We start from the raw sequence: 17,366 nt of genomic DNA, 5'->3' as shown, positions 1-17,366 counted from the left end.
TTGAGTCAGTTATTTATTTTTAATTCCAAGCAAAGCAGCTAATGTGGGAACCTTTTTCTCTCTGTTTCATTCCTTAGGATATAGTTTTGTCTTTCAATGCACGGCAGCAAGGGAGCTTCCAGGTGTGTCAGAAGCTAGATGTCTTAGGTCATGCTGTGAGGGGTGGCAGCACAGCCGAAGATTTTATTGGACTTGAGCTTTACAGCTTCCACACCATCACTCTACACCTGTCTGCTGTCTGCTGCAGTGCAACCATACACCCCGTGCCTAAACTAAATCCTGGTGAATATTGAAGGATAAATCCCATGAAAAGACCAAAACCAACAATGTACCTCTCTCTCTCTCTCAATACTTTGACTTCCCTACCCTGTCTAAGCTAGTTTCTGCTGCAGACAAAGCTTTATAAACAGTTCACAGAAAATGCTCAGGAATTTCCTAAACAGCTGACCACTATAGTTTTTATTTGTTGATAGATAAATGGGCTACTGCGGCTGGGAAAAATAATCAGTTATTAGATGCATTGCGAATGAATACTTAAAGTCTTTACACCCCTAATGATTTGGATAACACGTACCTGTCCTGCTCTAATTGGCTGCTTTAAAGGCATCACTCCTGCAGTGACCAATCCAACTGGATCACTGCCTCACGTTCGGTCCAGTGAACTGGCTCTCTGTCGTGGGATGGTGCGTGCTGCCGTCCTCAGCGCCGACAAAACACAACTCCACAAACATCGTAGGAAGAAGAGTCAGAACACACAGGTGGAGGAGTTCCTGGCTTTTCCTAATGACAGAGCCACGAGCATCAGGCCTCCCTCTCCACAAAGACAGTACAGGTAGAGGTTAAAGAAACACACTCTTTTACAGTGCCAGTGCAGATTGACAGCCAATTTGTCAACTTAAATGGGTTTGAAACAATCAAAGACAGCAAATCGAAAATTGCCTCTAGGTATGACATAGACCTTTTTCATTTTTAAGTATATATTTATTGTTAAAAACACTAAGAAGCCAAATAGTATTTAGCTTGTTTAAACACAATAATACATTTAAATGTTTCTGTGGTTTTGTAATTTTATGTTTGAAATGTGCTATTTGCTACAACAACAAATTGTAATTTTGTAACTAAAGGATTCCTGTCTTTATCGTGTTCAGGACCATATTCACTGGTGTGCAACGCTATCGCTATGTAGACACAAACTATGCTTTCACTGAGGAAGAGGAGGAGCAGAGACTGTGTCATCGACAGATTTACACAGACTTCATCAAACAGCTCAGACAAACACGCCTGCAGAAGATTAAGGAGAGGTAGGCTTTCTCAGCAATTTTCTGATTGCTGACCTAAAGGCCCATCTCAAGCTTCTTTGCCATACAGTTGAAAAGTAAACCTTTGCTTTTGGTTGTTAGACAGAAGGAGAAAATGGAGGACGATGTGGGAATTGGGATTGTTCTGTCTCAAGGGCTTGTTCCACCTAGACTCCGCATCAGTGACCTGGAGAGCAGTAAGATAATAGAAACCAAGCCAAAATTCTGCTATGCTTCATCAGCAGCCACTCGTAGCTGCCCCCAAGACATGACATCCATCAACCAACAGGTTAATTGTCAGGTCAGAATAATGGTAACAGATCCGTTACCTGTTACACTGTGGCATTTTAATGCCAATTTCAGGTAAAGCTTCCTTTTTTCCAGCTCTCTTGATATCTTGCATTCTCTCTAGGTAATGAGTGCAGTTCCATCTACCAGCCAGGAGATGGCAGACTGCAACAGGACTCTGACAGCTCATGAGCTCTACCAAGTTGTCATAGGTTAGAAAGTAAATTCGGAAGTGCTATAGTCACTGTTTCTGATAATAGCGTGTATAATCAGTATGATAAGTATTAGAGTGTTTTCACCTAAGTGAAGATTAATGTTTTTTGAATATTGTAAAATCTCAAAACTTCCTCATTAGGACCATTGTCAGTGGACTTTGGCGAGGTGTGTGTGCAGTCAGTGTGTGTTCAGAAGCTGGAGCTGATCAATCACCTCTCAGTGTTCGTCTGGGTGCAGCTGGAGGTGGACTGCCCTGAACTGCAGGGTTCCTCACCCCTCTCCCACATCCTGCCCCCCAACTCCCTGAACACCCTAGCACTGACTTTCCAAAGCAACAAGCTGGGTCACTTTTACAGGTTGGTGTAGGAAGCAGTTCAACACACCTTTTATTACATTTGAATCAATTATTGCAGTTCAAGTGCATATAAACATACTTCTTTCCTCCAGACCTGTATCCTACTCTGTAAACCAGCAACACCCTGGTCAGATATTGGTCCAGGCCGAGGTTGTCCCCTTGGCTCTGGAGCTGTCCACCACACTGCTAGTGCTTCGCCCCACCCACACTCTGCTTGCCCAATCAGGATATAGGAGCTCAGTTACCCTTCGAAACCAGCGTAACCACGCTGCAGAATTCACATGGAGACCAGTCGTCACAGAGAGCGGCATCCTGTTCTCCATTCGACCAGCTTCAGGTGCTGAAAGTGCAGCTCAATTTTAGTTTCCCAGGGTGTGAATACTTTAGTTAGTATTTTCAAAGCCTTCAAACATCAAGAATGTCACTTCAAAGATCTTCTCCCTCTTCTCCAGCTTTATTTTTAATAAGCATTTTTATATGACCATTTGAATTAGGGCTAATACAACAAATCTACCCTCTCCCCAGGTACAGTAGAGCCATACAGGGAATTGGACTGTGAGGTAGTGTGGCATCCCTCCTTCTCATCCCCTCCAAAAGGAGACTTTGACCTCTGTGTCCACGAGGGCAACACACAACGCCTGCACTGTGTTGCTAAGGTCTGTCGCTTGAATAAGGGAAATTACTTTGTATAATCTACTCATATTTACTACTTTTGCTTTCACCAGTTGGTAATGGGTTAGGGGTATGTGGGATTTGGTCATCAGAGAGTTGATCTATGATTAGAGCTGCTCAATTAATTGAATTTTAATCACGATAACGATTTGGGCTTCCCACGATCAAATTTGCGTGATTGAGCAATTTTTTTTTTTAAATGCTTCATTTCATAGAACGCTGAGTTTTTTTGCAAAGCCCATCTACCTCTCCGTAAACCACTGTCTGATTATGAGCCAGTCAGAATTGTTCCTTACACCGCGCAGCTTAGTTTCTAGATGTAGACAGTCACAGAAGACAGAGAAACGTGAGGAAAATTCAATAGATAGCAGTCGGTTATACGTATGTCTCAAGGTTTACAAGTTTACTAGCAAACACAACATTTTGTCCCGTCTGTAGTTTTTCAGACAACAGCAGTTACCAGTGCTAGTTAGTGTCTGTTAACTCACAGGGCTCTAGGGCGCGAGTAATATTTTTCCTCTATGTTTCATTCGTTGCCTCTCCACAAACGAAGCAATGTTGTTTATATCGATATGGTTTAATTTTACGTTACGTGACCCATTTCTTTTGTAAAGCCGTGCCTGTGTTTGGCTCTCTCTTCTTACTCTCCGCGCAGCCCCGCCCCCACGGCTCCCAGCAGTTTTAATTGTTATTAACAAAGCTGTATACTGTGAAGCATGAGGGGCAAACCTGTATTATCACGGTGGCCATGGCAAAAAACACAGAAGTTATTGAATGCAACTAACTTCAGTTCGTAGAGTAATGGCGTGATACGGATCATGCTGGACCCATTCATAATGAGTCAACCGTCACTCTGTGAGTATGTCCGCACTCCCCCTGTCTCCCTAGCTCTTTTAATCAGTTATTGTTGAAAACAAGTGAAGGAGCTTTCACATAGATACTTTTTTTTTTAAATACTGTATATGCTAGGCTATTTATTTCAGATAATTTTCATTTACACGTGTTGCAGCTGTATGTCTATACAACATACAACTTCAACATAAGAAGAATGTAGCATAATATGGATATGAAAGCAGTTATAAATAGCCTCTGTGTCTATAAAATTTGTTTTGGTTAAAATCAACAAATAATCGTGATAATAATCGTGATCACAATATTGATCCAAATAATCATGATTATCATTTTGGCCATAATCGTGCAGCTCTAATTTGTATATCAAATGCACACTTGAGCCATCTGCTGTAGTGGTTTGTAGTTTATTCCTTCATGGAGAATAATGGCTGTAGTCAGCTTGGATTCATCAAGTTTTCATAGCAGTAATGAGGTATCAAGACATTCACATAATACCACATGTGGTGAATTTCTGTGTGTGTGTGTGTGTTAGTTAAACTCAGATAAAACTGAAGTTATTGTTCTTGGGCCCAAGCACCTCCGTGACGCATTATCCACAGAGATAGTTACTCTGGATGGCTTCACCCTGGCCTCCAGGACCACTGTAAGGAATCTTGGAGTTATCTTTGATCAGGACATGTCCTTTAATTCTCACATAAAGCAAATTTCAAGGATCTACTACGTAATGTTGCAAAAATCAGGAATTTCCTGTCTACAAATGATGCAGAAAAACTAGTCCATGCATTTGTTACTTCTAGGCTGGATTACTACAATACTTTATTATCAGGCTGCTCAAAAAAGTCCATAAAGACTCTTCAGCTGATCCAAAATGCTGCAGCACGTGTTCTGACAGGAACCAGGAAAAGAGATCACATCTCTCCTGTTTTAGCTTCTCTGCATTGGCTTCCTGTAAAATCCAGAATAGAATTTAAAATCCTTCTTCTCACCTACAAAGCTCTTCATGGTCAGGCACCATCTTATCTTAAAGAGCTCATAGTACCTTATTACCCCACCAGAGCGCTGCGCTCCCAGAATGCAGGGTTACTGGTGGTTCTTAGAGTCTCTAAAAGTAGAACGGGAGCCAGAGCGTTCAGTTGTCAGGCTCCTCTCCTGTGGTACCAGGTTTCAGTTTGGGTTCAGGAGGCAGACACCATCTCCACATTTAAGAGTAGGCTTAAGACTTTCCTCTTTGATAAAGCTTATAGTTAGGGCTGGCTCAGGAGAGTCCTGAACCATCCCTTAGTTACGCTGCTATAGGCCTAGACTGCTGGGGGACTTCCCATGATGCACCGAGCACCTCTCTCTTCCTCCTTCTCTCCATCTGTATGCAACCTCCTTCCATTAATGCATGTTACTAACTCGACTTCTTCCCTTTCCCGGAGTCTTGTGCTCTCTCGCCCCTCTCCTCTCTCCTATTGCTTCCTGCATGTGTTTCTGGCTCTGGATCTGTGGTTGGAGTCACCTGCTGCCTCTGTGTTCCTGCTCGACACCCTCTGCTACAATTCTCCATGTCTCTGTCTGTCTGTCTGTCTCTCTCTTTGTTTCTCTCTCTCTTCTCTCTCGCTCTCTCTGTCTCATCCTCTCACCCCCAAGCGGTCGAGGCAGATGACCTTCCACCCTGAGCCATGGTTCTGCTCGAGGTTTCTGCCTCTTAAAAGGAAGTTTTTCCTTGCTTCTGTTGCTTAGTGCTTGCTCTTGGTGGGAACTGTTGAGTTTCTGTAAATAACATCACAGAGTACGGTCTAGACCTTCTCTTTTATTAATAGCGCAATGAGATAACTGTTGTTGTGATGTTGTGCTATATAAATAATTGAATTGAATATAAACTTTTCAATTAATTCCTGCAACATTGTTAACAATCCAATTCTTAAACAACTATAAGGGATGTGCCTTGCAACATAATTTTTTTTGTCACCTTGGGATGGCTCGAGACAGCTATAATTAAGGTTAATAGCAAAAAAAGATTTCAACAATCCTAAACTATGATAAATGAAAGGAAATAATTTTTAAAAATAAAAAAGAGTCTTTGTTGGCTCATTCTTTGTCATAAGGGCAAATCAAAGAGGCATACTGTATATCGATTTTCCCTCTGACAGCAGCCTTAGTGTACCAGAAACCAATTCAGCAACAAGAAATGTTGTGTTTTAAGTAAGGCTTGGGACTTTCATGTTTTTTTCAATAGAAAAACACTCTCCCACTTGTAGTACTTTCTGTACTGTTTATCATCATCATTACTATTGCTCTCTTCTCTGATGCGTACACATGCTTCAAATACATGTACTCTGGGGGCTGTCAAAAGTAATTTTATAAAATGTGTGAAATCAGTGTCTAGAGTAAAATTAGTCAAGGCAGGTTAAGGGAAAGTGGGTAAACGACAAATGTAGAATACAACACTATGTATTGAATATCACAGAAAAAGGTCATATAAGAACATTTCCTTTTCCCTCTCAGTTGGGATCCACCAGTGTCCTGCTGGCAGACAACCAGGTCATTTTTGGATCAGTGCCTCTCAAGATGCCTTCTATGAGAACTGCAGTCTTACACAACATTGGAAAGAACCATGCCTACTACCAGGTACCCCCCCCCCCCCCGCACACACACACACACACACACACACACGGATACTTAGAAAAATAGCTGTCTCTTTCTGTCTGTGTTTGTTTGTGGCAGGTGCTAGATGTGTGCCCTCTGCCAGGTTTGGTGGTGAGTCCATCTGAGGGCGTGTTGCCAAATGGGGGGCAGGTGGTGCTCAAAATCGACTTTAACCCCGACTCTGTCATCAAGTTTGACACCAGAGTAGAGGTGAGATAGAGATAGGAAAACAAAGGAAAGAGAGTACCCTCTTTGTGTTTGTGTGTGTGTGTGTGTGTAAGTGTAAGCAATAAAAACAGAAATTTTAAGAACACTAAGCATGTGTGTGTATTACAGATAGCTCTGAGGAACATGAAGTCCATTGAGCTCAGAGTGTGTGGATCAGTGGAGCCTCCAAGTGTAGACATCAGTGTGGTGAGTTTCTTTGTGTGTGTGTGTGTGTGTCTGTTTTGAGCAAAAGACATTTTAGTCTAAAACATTAAAAATGCCGATCAGCTTTTACGAGTCTTGCATTGCCAGACTTATCTCCACAGAGCTGTGGAGCAAGGTTTGGCAACAGGAGCATACACTCTTGGATAGAGGAAAAAACTGTCAGAGGTTGTTTGCATTTCTTGAAAAGCAATCACAATGGTCTTGGGCAGCACTAAGCTCCGGACGCAGCCACCATGGCTATGCAAAATAGGAAGGAACTGGTTTGCAACATTTGCACCCCACAACGCCACACACAATATTAAATTAATTATTATTAATAATTAAAACTGTTCAGACAATACAATAATAGTAATGTGAGCTATATAAATTAGCTGGATACATGGTTGATGATAATCAAAGCATTGCTGGGTGTATTTTGTTTATGGCAATTGATCCCAAAACGTCCCAGTTAGAGAGTAAATGCCGTAAACATATTCTTTCTAAAACTTGACATTTTCAGGGTTTAACGTTAAATTGGTAGCTCAGAGGTTGCGGTTGCTGCTCCTCAATGCAACGGGAGTTTACGTAAACACAAAGAAAGCGGAAAGTGAGGGACATCTGGTGGAACTTCCGGCGTGAACCTCTGTCGATCCAGATTGAGCTTTCCAACTAAAGTTATTTATTTTAGATTCAGAAGTTCCAAGGGCAAAAATACACTTTGTTTGCTGCTCCCATTCTCTGGAACAGTGTTCCGGGATCTCTGAAGCAACAGCCAACTGAAAAGATCTGAAACTTTAGCTAAATAAATCATTGGTAAATATCCAATCATAAATCTGTTTTGTTCGTTTGTATTAGTTTGCATGTTTTTTAACCTGCAATTTCTGCCTTGAAGGATATGAATAGAAAATATTAGATTTAAAGCCTGTTTCACATAACTAAAGGACACTTTACATAAAGAAAACATTATTGGTGTATGCCCATGGCTTTATTAGGAAACCCAGTTAGAATTACAGTATATTAATCCAAGAAAGACATGACAAATGTATGGATTAGGGTCTCTGCTTTGGAGTTAGGAAGTTATGGAGTCTGGGAATGCTTTTCAGGTGGACGAAGGCAGATTTGATTTTGCACGCATAACTATGCTCTATTTTGTGAATGCTGATATGAAAGTAAAGTTTTGATGTCATTAATTTTTTATGTCATAAAGGCAGTTCTTTTTTATTTACCAGATGTGTTCTGCAGCATTGTCCAGAAGGCATTAACTCAATACTGATTTCTCCCTCCCTCTTTTCAGTCCCATTTCCAGTTTTACGGGGTCCATGCTGGTTCTCAGCGAGCAATACCATTCACTCTGGCAAACCACTCATCAGCCGCAGCCAGGGTTACCGTCGACCTGTCAGAATACTCTGACTTCTCTGTAAACCTCCCTCAGCCCTTAGCAAGTATGTATTTAAAAACAATGCAAATCCCACAGTTATTGTATACTGTATGGCAGAGGTTCTCAAACTTATTACTCAGGTCCGAATCTGATTTTTTTAATTTAATTTTTTTTAGTCCGAAACGATTAGCAATAACAAAATAACATTTAATCAACTTACTTAACGGCAAAGTATACTCACTCAACTTTTAAGCAACATACATTCCGTTTTCTTTTTTCTTTTTATAGACCTTTAATAAAGTTTTATGCAATACAAGTTTATAAATACAGTACATGTTTTATTAAATATATAAAAAATAAATGTACAAACCAGTGGATAATGTGCAAAAAGTAATCAAGTCCAAGTTCTTTTTTTAAGTTCTTTGAGTTATAAATTTAGTTTGTTCAATGGAAGGAGCTCGTCTTTGTCTATTGTTCTACTCCTTCAGAAGTCAGTGAGCACTTGCTTGCACACAGTGCCACTGTCTGTTACAGTCTGTTGTAAAACCATCGAACATCTGGTCTTCCACAGTTTAAACAAACATGCAGATAATGAACTGCATCAGTTATTTATGTTTCCCAGACATTAGATCTCTCAGGATACAGCACATTACAATTTATAACATAGATTGAAACTTACCCCATACACTTACCCAGACTTCTTTAACTCTGTAGCAGTCTATTCGACTATGCTGCTCTGTCTCATTTTTCCTGGTCAACATTTGAACTGATACCGGTACACAATGGTACCTTTTTCAGTAGCTTACTCGATCTCTCTGTAATAATAAAATAATTTCAGTTGCCATGGACCTTGGTCAGGACTTTAAAAAAGCCCTGGTGTATAGGTGGATATTATGTCCTGAGAAAATAAAAAAGAAGGACTTGTCTGTGTGGGCTGTGACTAGAATAAAAGATGGGAATACGTGATGAAAAGCAACACTATGTAACTTTTCCCGCTTTGGTCCCCCTACTGGTTGGAAGTGGAATTGTCCCATTATGTATCATTGGAACTACAGATCCACGACTCGATCTGGCAAACTTGAAAAGTGCGGTTATAGCTGGTAGAGGCGCAAAGCGAATGCAGAAGTGCCATTCACCCTGTTACGAGTTGATGAACCACTGAAACGGTTTTAGAAACATTATTTTAAGGTACACAAAGTTACATAGTGTTGCTTTAAATACACAGCACATTGCCTTGTGTTTGTCTTGAGTTTTAGTCTGTGTGTTTTTGTTTTTGTGATTGTTCTTGTGCATTTTGAAGGAGCAGAGAAGGAGCCAAGAGTGAGTGTTGTGGAGATCCAGGGTAACCAGACAGTGAACTGTTCCCTTGTCTTCTCCCCCACCCAGGTGAGATTTTGACCAAATGTCTCCCATTGGATACAGTATCATGAAGATGAAGTAAACTATGCTCAAATGCAAATTTAGCATCCATGAATTGACTATTCTTTAAACCCCTCCTCGCAGCAGCAACTGTCCAATCATAGTGTAGCGACCGTTACCAGGCACAGCAGGTCAGACAAGAAATTTATAGTCCTGGCCAGCACTAAATATCTTTTTGATTTGGATTTCTGACCAGCTTTGGCTATCTCTACTTGCTAAAATAGTGTATACAGGGCTCTAGTAAGAGAGATACTAAATATACATGAGAGTTTACATTGTTGTGTCTTTTTTAGCCATAGCCTTTTAAAAAAGAAAAAATCTAAAAGGGCAAAAGTGTGAAGAATGGACAGTGTGTGTGTTTATCTGTAAATGTTAGCTACGATAGTTAGCATGTCCAGGTAACTAGCTTACTACCTTCAGCAGTAACCGAGAGTTAAAAAACGGCTAGCACGTCTACTGTGTAATACATCTCTACTGTGTTAAAGCCAGTTTAGGCTAGCTAACCCTAACCCTAAGAGGTTTTTGTCCAGGCCGAGCTTGTTATCTGAGATAGTGTTGGCAGAGACGGCACAATGCTTTTTCCATTAATATTCAGCCATAATAAGCCATGTGAAAAATGTGTTTTTTAGTCTTTTGTTTACTGCTGCTGTTGAAGCTGCTGGTACACATATAATTTTGTTTATGTGCTGCACAGAGTTGTTGATTCAAGTTATCATAATTTAACGTGCAGATTTGAAATGGAGTGGAAATCATGCCCAACCGGCACTAAAGCTTGACAGGCATGGCAACTGTAACTAATAGGGGCATGGTTTAGTGAACGGTCCATTACAGATCTTGCTCCCTCTCATCTTAAAGCTTTAAAATGTTTGTAAAAGTGATCCATTAAAATATTAAGGAAGTTGAGATGGATATTCAAGGAAATGTCTCCCTGCAGGCAGCCAGTTATGACTTTGACCTGCCAATGATGGTCAATGGAGTGAGATGGCCCACTGCTTCTCTGTCTCCTTTTCTCACTTCGCCCTCCTCCTCCATCTCCTCCGCGTTGTCAGCTGCCAGCAGGAAGCATGTTGTCAAGCTTCTTCCCCAGTCTGTCACCATGGTGACACAACGGTCACTGCGTATACAGGCCGCAGGTGGGGTCATCAATGTGGAGTTAGAGTTGTGTGTGTGTGTTTGTGAATTGGTGAGTGATGTGCTGGAGTGAAACTTAAACACAGCTGAAATACTTATACATTGTATGTGTACAGAACAAGTGTCATACGTGGTACTATGTTTACATAGCTAAATGTAACGTTTTTCTTTCCTTGCTGTTGTTATATTTTTTTTAGTGCTTTGCGCCCCACTGGAAATGTCCCCCACTAGCCTAGAGTTCCACGTGGAGCCCCTTGCACCACATTCAGATGCTTACACTAAGGTATCAACAAGGGGCTATCTGCAGCTTATCACTTTTTTGCTTCCATTCCTACATTTTTCCTCTATTTTTTCCTTTTTTCAAGCCTACACTCAACTTTCTTACTTCAACTCCTAATTTTTACTTGTACCTGTCATCTTGTAATATGTTCAATCCTACTGAATATCTGATACTACATTCTGAAAAATAACATGGTTGCTTTTTTATCTTCTGTGCTTCTGCTGTTTTTTTTCTTCCCCATTCTATCTTTCCCTCCTCTCTCCCTCCGCAGACAGTGGAGCTGAAGGCAGTGTGTGAAAAGAGCATGTTTTGGCTTGAGAGTGTCAAGAAACATGTAAACTGGTGGTTTGACTGCAGAGCAACAGCGGTATCAACAGAGCACAGAAAAGAGAGGGAGCTATGTACGGTGTCTCCATCATCAGGCAGTCTGGGGCCTGGGCAGTCCATCTGCTTGAGGGTCAACTTCAGCCCTGAGGATATCACAACTGGTGAGAAATGATTTGAAACCCAAACGCAGTATGATCTCACTGCTTTCCCCTCTCTCACATACACACAATCATGTAAGTGTAAATTAAATTTAACTCAAATCACACCATCACAAATTTACCACAACTGATCCCTTTCTCCTCCACACACACACACACACACACACACACAGACACACACGTCTGGTGGGAAACTACATAATGCATAGCTTAATAGGGAGTTACATCCCTCCAAATATACTTTCACATGAGACAAAACTAAGATAAAGTATAACATAACTAAATTTAAATTTAAATAATACTCTGTTAAAGAATGTTCTTGTGCAGTTTAAACTATTAAATCATGGGGCCTTAATAATCTTTAGTGATGGACCATAAACAAGGAATTATGTTTTACATTGGGAACCAGCCTCTTGCTGTCCACAAAAACACCACAAAACCGATTGGTGGTTCAATTTTATTCTTGTCCAATAGATTTAGAAAGAGTGCATTACTTTTTCAACCTAACCCCAGAGTATAGTTGTTAACCCTCTCTGCCACTGTGTAGTGTTTTTTTTTTTTTTGAGGCACACATCATTTGTAACCTACCTCACAATTCAATTTGATTTTGATACCATTTGAAATAGATTCAATATGATTTGATTTTGATTCATTATTTAACATGAAATCAAAATTTATACACGTAGGTGACTGAAATACCCAGGCTATTTCTTAAGAGTACCTTCTGATATTTGTCATATAATATTAAGTGCATTTTTGGCTTGGTTTGGAAAAAATTGAACCTAAAACTTATTTCATAATTTCGTTTTTTTATTATTAAGCAAAGAAGGAACCATTCACAGTACTGCATGCTATGCTAATGCATTGAGATAAAATGTAAAGTGCATACACACTGAAATGCAAATATGTGCCATAGCTGAATTTGCAGCACAATATAAACAATGCACACCACTAAAATAACATGTAACACACTTAAAGGCAAATCTTTGTCTCTTGCTTCTGCCTGAGCTGAACTTGCAGCACAATGTAAACAAGCACACCTCTCTAGGGCTGGACCGAATATTTGACTATTCAAATATTTGTTTGTTGGAGAGCTAGACCTACTTGATTTTCAATTTTAGGATTAATATATAAGTTTTTTTTCCTTCAATATCTTAATAACAAAATCCTCCAAAACATATGCATTTATTAATTGATTTTTTTTAACCAGCCCTAGTTCTGTAGGTTGTGAACCTAGCTTGATGCTAAGTTATTAATTCACCTTTAGTCTGCACTGACTGACCTATGTGTACATTTTTTTCTCCTAGGCTCTGGCAGAGTGACCAAACTCTCCCTACCTCTTTACCTTGGAGAAGAGGGAGGGGAGGGGTTGGGAGGAGAGGAGGTACATCAACCTTACAGAGACCTGTCCATCACTATTATCCTACAGCTTCCCTGTATCACCATCCACCCCCCTCAAATCCTCCTTACACCAGTACCCCTGGAAAGCAATGCATCTGCCACATTCACCCTGCTGGCTTTAGGGTATCCTAGGTTGGTTTATATACACCCCAGGCCAAAAACTGATCCAGTAACTGTTGCATGTTATGAATGCTTCACTTTTGATTATTTGAATCATGACACACAGACAGCTGCTTTGTGATCACAGTTGTAGTCTCCAGCTTTTTAGGTAAGCTGAGTAATAACGTGGATGAACTTTTGTTGTATTTACATTTTTCTAACTTGCTTTCTAACACCGCTGTGTTGAACCATTGGAGCTAAATGAATGCAGAGGAAACACTGCCACACATTAACTGACTATTATTCATTTCAGTGGGATTTTTATCAATCAGGCCAGGACTCATTAACTGGCAAGTCTGCATTCATGTTGGATTTTGCTTACATTGTAAGCCAATTTGCTAATCCACATTCCTCTGTGGATTGCATTGTTTAGATTTCAGAGTGGAAAGCAAGCTGGTGGCACTACTACAGTTCTGGCAGCATTTTGTGACCTAAATCCCTGTGACTGAACTCAGCAATGTAGTGTATCTCCTCAAGAAAACATATCAGGGGCGTTGTTAACATGCTACATCTACGTTAAACAATAACAAAGGTCTACACTGTACCCACAAGCAATATTGAGAAGATTGCCTATAATTTTGCATGGGAGTAAAAAGTTGAACATTGTTTTATTTTTATTTTTTTACAAATGTCTGTCCTCTTTTGCAGTGGAACTATGGTATCAGCTGAAGTGGATGAGGTGGAACTTGAGGATGGGACAAAGACACAGCCTGTTTCCATCATCTTTCCAGAGGGTAACAACATCCCTGCCCAAAACCAGGATCAGGTACAGCACTGTACTCAGAGCAGTTTACGTTATATTGAAAAAGTCACAAACCATCTGATCAAAAATGGATGTTGTTGTTACCAGAGTTGTGTGTCATGTGGTCAAAAAATAACACGTTTCCTATGTCTTGTCCCTGCCAAGAAGATATTATCCGGTGAGGTAAAATTTACACCTGGACAACTAAAATTAGTGAATGCAATTCATCCTTTGAAGGTATTTGATTATGGATGAGCACGTAATTTAACACTCTTTTATAAATGTTATTAGTTTACTCCCAAAGTTGCTCTCTTAAAGCTATAGTGTGCAACTATTTTACATTAATTACTGCAACAGCCGTTACATTCAAGCCATTGCCAAACGCTAGTCATTGCCAAACGCTACTGGCAATTGCGTAAAGGAGGGGTGGGGGTGGAGCTGATCACAGAAAGCTTGCGTCATGTGGATGTGACGTCAGTGTTGTTGTCATTACTTAGAATTTCTCTACACACAATAGCTTTAAGACTGTTGTTGTAGCAAAAATTGATTTATATGAGTGTACCTGATTTTCCTGGCTGTCACTTCAAGAGAAACTCTATCATGTAGTGTGGAATTATCCCACTTTCCCACTTTATCGGCAACCATAGAGACTTCTGGTAGGCATTCAGAACCAGGAGGCCAAGGTGACCTCTCTAATCTGCGGTGTGTCCTTCTGCTCCGCCATACCTCTGTCCCTCTGCACAACCATAACCTTCACTGACCACCTCCACAACAGGTAACTGGTTATTCTAAAACACCACCCCTCTTTTTCTTGTATCTTTGTCTTTTTGGTTACTCTCTTCCTTCATCCCGATCTAAAGTAAGGTGGGAAAAAATATCAATGTGGCAATGTATCGTTGTTACCCTTCTTTGCGCGATACGAGAATCAATAGTTATTGTCAAAAAATGATATTTATTGATATTTATTGATATAAAACATGACGCTCTAAATAGATTTCCCTGCTTCCAGCATAGTGACTTCATTGGTCCTCAAGGTAGCACTCAAAACAATAATGAGGGAAACTTGAACATCACTTAAGCAGCTGTAGATGTAGATGCCCCGGCCACGTTTAAGTCCAAAGTCTGGACCCATAGTTGCTCTATAGTTCTATAATTTTAATTTACAGACTGAAAAACTTGTGCTGCAGAATTGTGCTGTTTTCTAACAGTTTGGACTTGCAGTCAAGTAAAGAGAGAAAACAGCACTTAACCTTTTCACGTTTTGTATTCATAGTTAGACCAATATTGCGATGTATCATTATAGGATTGTCTAGCAATATATTGGTTATTGGAGAATTTGTGTATCGCGATATTTTTGTTATTGTGAGCCATAAATTGTCTAAATAGTCTGTGATTCGCACCCCAAACTATCATCAAAAAAGATAAAATTCTAGTCTTATTTGCCCATTTTACTCTTGCAGCCTTCTATTTATCTTCCTCCCTCCATTAGACAGACTCATTGAACACAATGTTGGTTTGGTCTTTTCATTTGATTTGTTAACAATAATAAAAATAGAGAATATCAAGCAATATCATTGATTCAGTCCACTAACTTAATTCTGTTTTTTTCTTTGTCTTTGTCACAAGGTTTAAGGTTAATTTCTGTGCTATTGCTGACAACTGTCTGTTGACAGTCTGGCCCTACATGGCCCTGCACCGCTCCAGGCAACAGATAGTTCTCAAGACTGGTACTGTATTCATACACAACACGCATCCATGACACAATGTACCCATATGAAGGTATGGCTAGACTGAAGGACCAGAAATCATGAAAGAAGATTTTCATTTTAACGACTACTTCTGTTATTTTTGTGCGCACAACAAACCTTGTACCTGTCAATGAGTGCTAAAGCTGTAAAGGAAAGCATTCTTGCCACATAAATAATTTCACAGGCCACCCAAGTAGCTTCAAAATCCAAACTGTGCAAAGATTATTAAAGGATGCCGTTTTTTCGGAATTATCTGGATTCTCAGACTTAAAAACACTGCCGTAGACTAGGCTAAGCATAAACACAACTGACTGTAAACATGCAAGCTATGACTTCCTTTCTGCTAATCATTCTTGTTAATAATTGTTTGAAAAAGACTATCCAACTCTCCAGCCAATTGGATGTTTTGATAGTATAGCACAGGACAGGCCCATAACATAACATTGCAGATTACAGCAAATCATCTATCAATCATTCCGTTGAATGCCAGGTTGGAATGTTTATCAATGTTTATCACACTAATTGAGTGCCACATAGCTAGGTATTTAGCAAATAAATACAACAAAACTTTGATGATATGAAATTGCTTGTTTTTAGTCAAAAACCTAAAAGGTTGACACACACTTTTTTCACAAATGTGAAAAAGCTGAATATTTATCCCTGTGTGGTCCTGAAGAGGTTAATGATTGCTCCTTACAAGATCCACCAGTTAAACAAACAATAAGCATTATAATATGTGAGATCTGTATATGGTCGCTACAATATTTCATAGCTGCAAACTTGTCACAATGTTAAATAAAACATATGGTGCAAAAAAAATGATGCTCGCTTCTTTCATGTTCTGACACAAAGGGGTCCAAACTCCAACCTCGGCAATTCACAGACACACCTGATGCAAGACCAAGTTTTAAACTGAGCCACAGAACGTTACCTTGTCCAAATTGATTTAACTTTAGCTTTGTTTGTCACCGGGACAAAATAATAAAAGCAGTGTGTGGCAAAGCCTAATTCTTAATCATATCAGTTTTCTATAGGATGCAAGCAGTTTGCATCTGTAGGCGGTGTAGCAAACAGATCAAGACACCTTTACTTTACGTTGTTTTCTATGTAAAGTCCTGTCACATGGTAATTCCCCGGAAGAGCAGTGGTTATATCCCATTTGCTTCCCAGATCAGCACATCATGCCATTGTACCCTGACTACTTCTCTTCTCATTATTGTGCATCCGTTATGTACTGCCATGATTTGAATGGTTTATATGTGACTGCCATTTAGGGGCCACAGCTGTTGAGGCTATACTTCAGAGCTATCACACACCAAGTCCTGCCTCTGGTCCAACTTCATCATCCTCGTCATCGTTTGATCACAACAGCTCAACAAACAAGAACTCAGCCTTAGGTCAGAAAAGTTAAATATACTATGTAATTTTATTATTATTTTTTGGTAGTTGTTTGAGTGTATCTCTTAGTTTTTGTGTAAGCATGAGCAGAATTGTGTTTCTGTGTGTGTGTGTGTGTGTGTGTGTGTGTGTGTGTGTGTGTGTGTGTGTGTGTGTGTATCTATCCTTGTCCTTCCAGACAGTGTGAGCAGTCAGGCCAGCAGGAATACAGACGCCTCTCCTAACAGAGACAGCCCAACCAATCTTGGCGCCCCACAATTCCCTTCTGCCAACTCAGAGGAAGGTCTTTATTACCAAAATGTTTTATTGGCTGTGGAGAGATGGTTTAGTCTTTTTGGGTGGCCAAGTGGACCACACGCTATCTCTGTGCCACACACGCTCAGAAGGTATACCCAAGAGATTTCCTAATAATTTAGCTGAGGAGCCACATTTGGAGACTGATTTATGTTAAATGACTTTTACTTTTAGGAACTTCTTCTATTATAATGTATGCTTTCTCTCT

The 17,366-nt window shown here is 40.0% G+C and overlaps 1 protein-coding gene across 3 annotated transcripts in view; it reads left to right on the top strand.

The window, feature by feature from the left end:
- LOC116673907 (cilia- and flagella-associated protein 47) overlaps positions 1-17,366 on the top strand; it is a 77,749-nt gene that overhangs the window by 4,301 nt on the left and 56,082 nt on the right. For 2 of the 3 annotated variants that reach the window (XM_032506269.1, XM_032506267.1), the window contains exons 10-31: positions 78-282; positions 604-832; positions 1,149-1,301; positions 1,401-1,599; positions 1,711-1,798; positions 1,942-2,158; positions 2,250-2,494; positions 2,683-2,813; positions 6,172-6,294; positions 6,391-6,522; positions 6,649-6,726; positions 8,018-8,165; positions 9,402-9,487; positions 10,455-10,653; positions 10,849-10,934; positions 11,203-11,419; positions 12,724-12,949; positions 13,625-13,742; positions 14,366-14,493; positions 15,345-15,445; positions 16,741-16,863; positions 17,043-17,250. In XM_032506269.1, coding sequence (XP_032362160.1) covers positions 78-282; positions 604-832; positions 1,149-1,301; positions 1,401-1,599; positions 1,711-1,798; positions 1,942-2,158; positions 2,250-2,494; positions 2,683-2,813; positions 6,172-6,294; positions 6,391-6,522; positions 6,649-6,726; positions 8,018-8,165; positions 9,402-9,487; positions 10,455-10,653; positions 10,849-10,934; positions 11,203-11,419; positions 12,724-12,949; positions 13,625-13,742; positions 14,366-14,493; positions 15,345-15,445; positions 16,741-16,863; positions 17,043-17,250 — 3,440 coding nt within the window. The remainder of the gene's footprint in view (positions 1-77; positions 283-603; positions 833-1,148; positions 1,302-1,400; positions 1,600-1,710; positions 1,799-1,941; positions 2,159-2,249; positions 2,495-2,682; positions 2,814-6,171; positions 6,295-6,390; positions 6,523-6,648; positions 6,727-8,017; positions 8,166-9,401; positions 9,488-10,454; positions 10,654-10,848; positions 10,935-11,202; positions 11,420-12,723; positions 12,950-13,624; positions 13,743-14,365; positions 14,494-15,344; positions 15,446-16,740; positions 16,864-17,042; positions 17,251-17,366) is intronic. The other variant, XM_032506268.1, reaches the window with a different exon arrangement.

Source organism: Etheostoma spectabile, chromosome 24 (assembly GCF_008692095.1).
Source record: "Etheostoma spectabile isolate EspeVRDwgs_2016 chromosome 24, UIUC_Espe_1.0, whole genome shotgun sequence".
NCBI lineage: Eukaryota > Metazoa > Chordata > Actinopteri > Perciformes > Percidae > Etheostoma > Etheostoma spectabile.
This window is presented reverse-complemented; position numbering and strand designations above follow the sequence as displayed.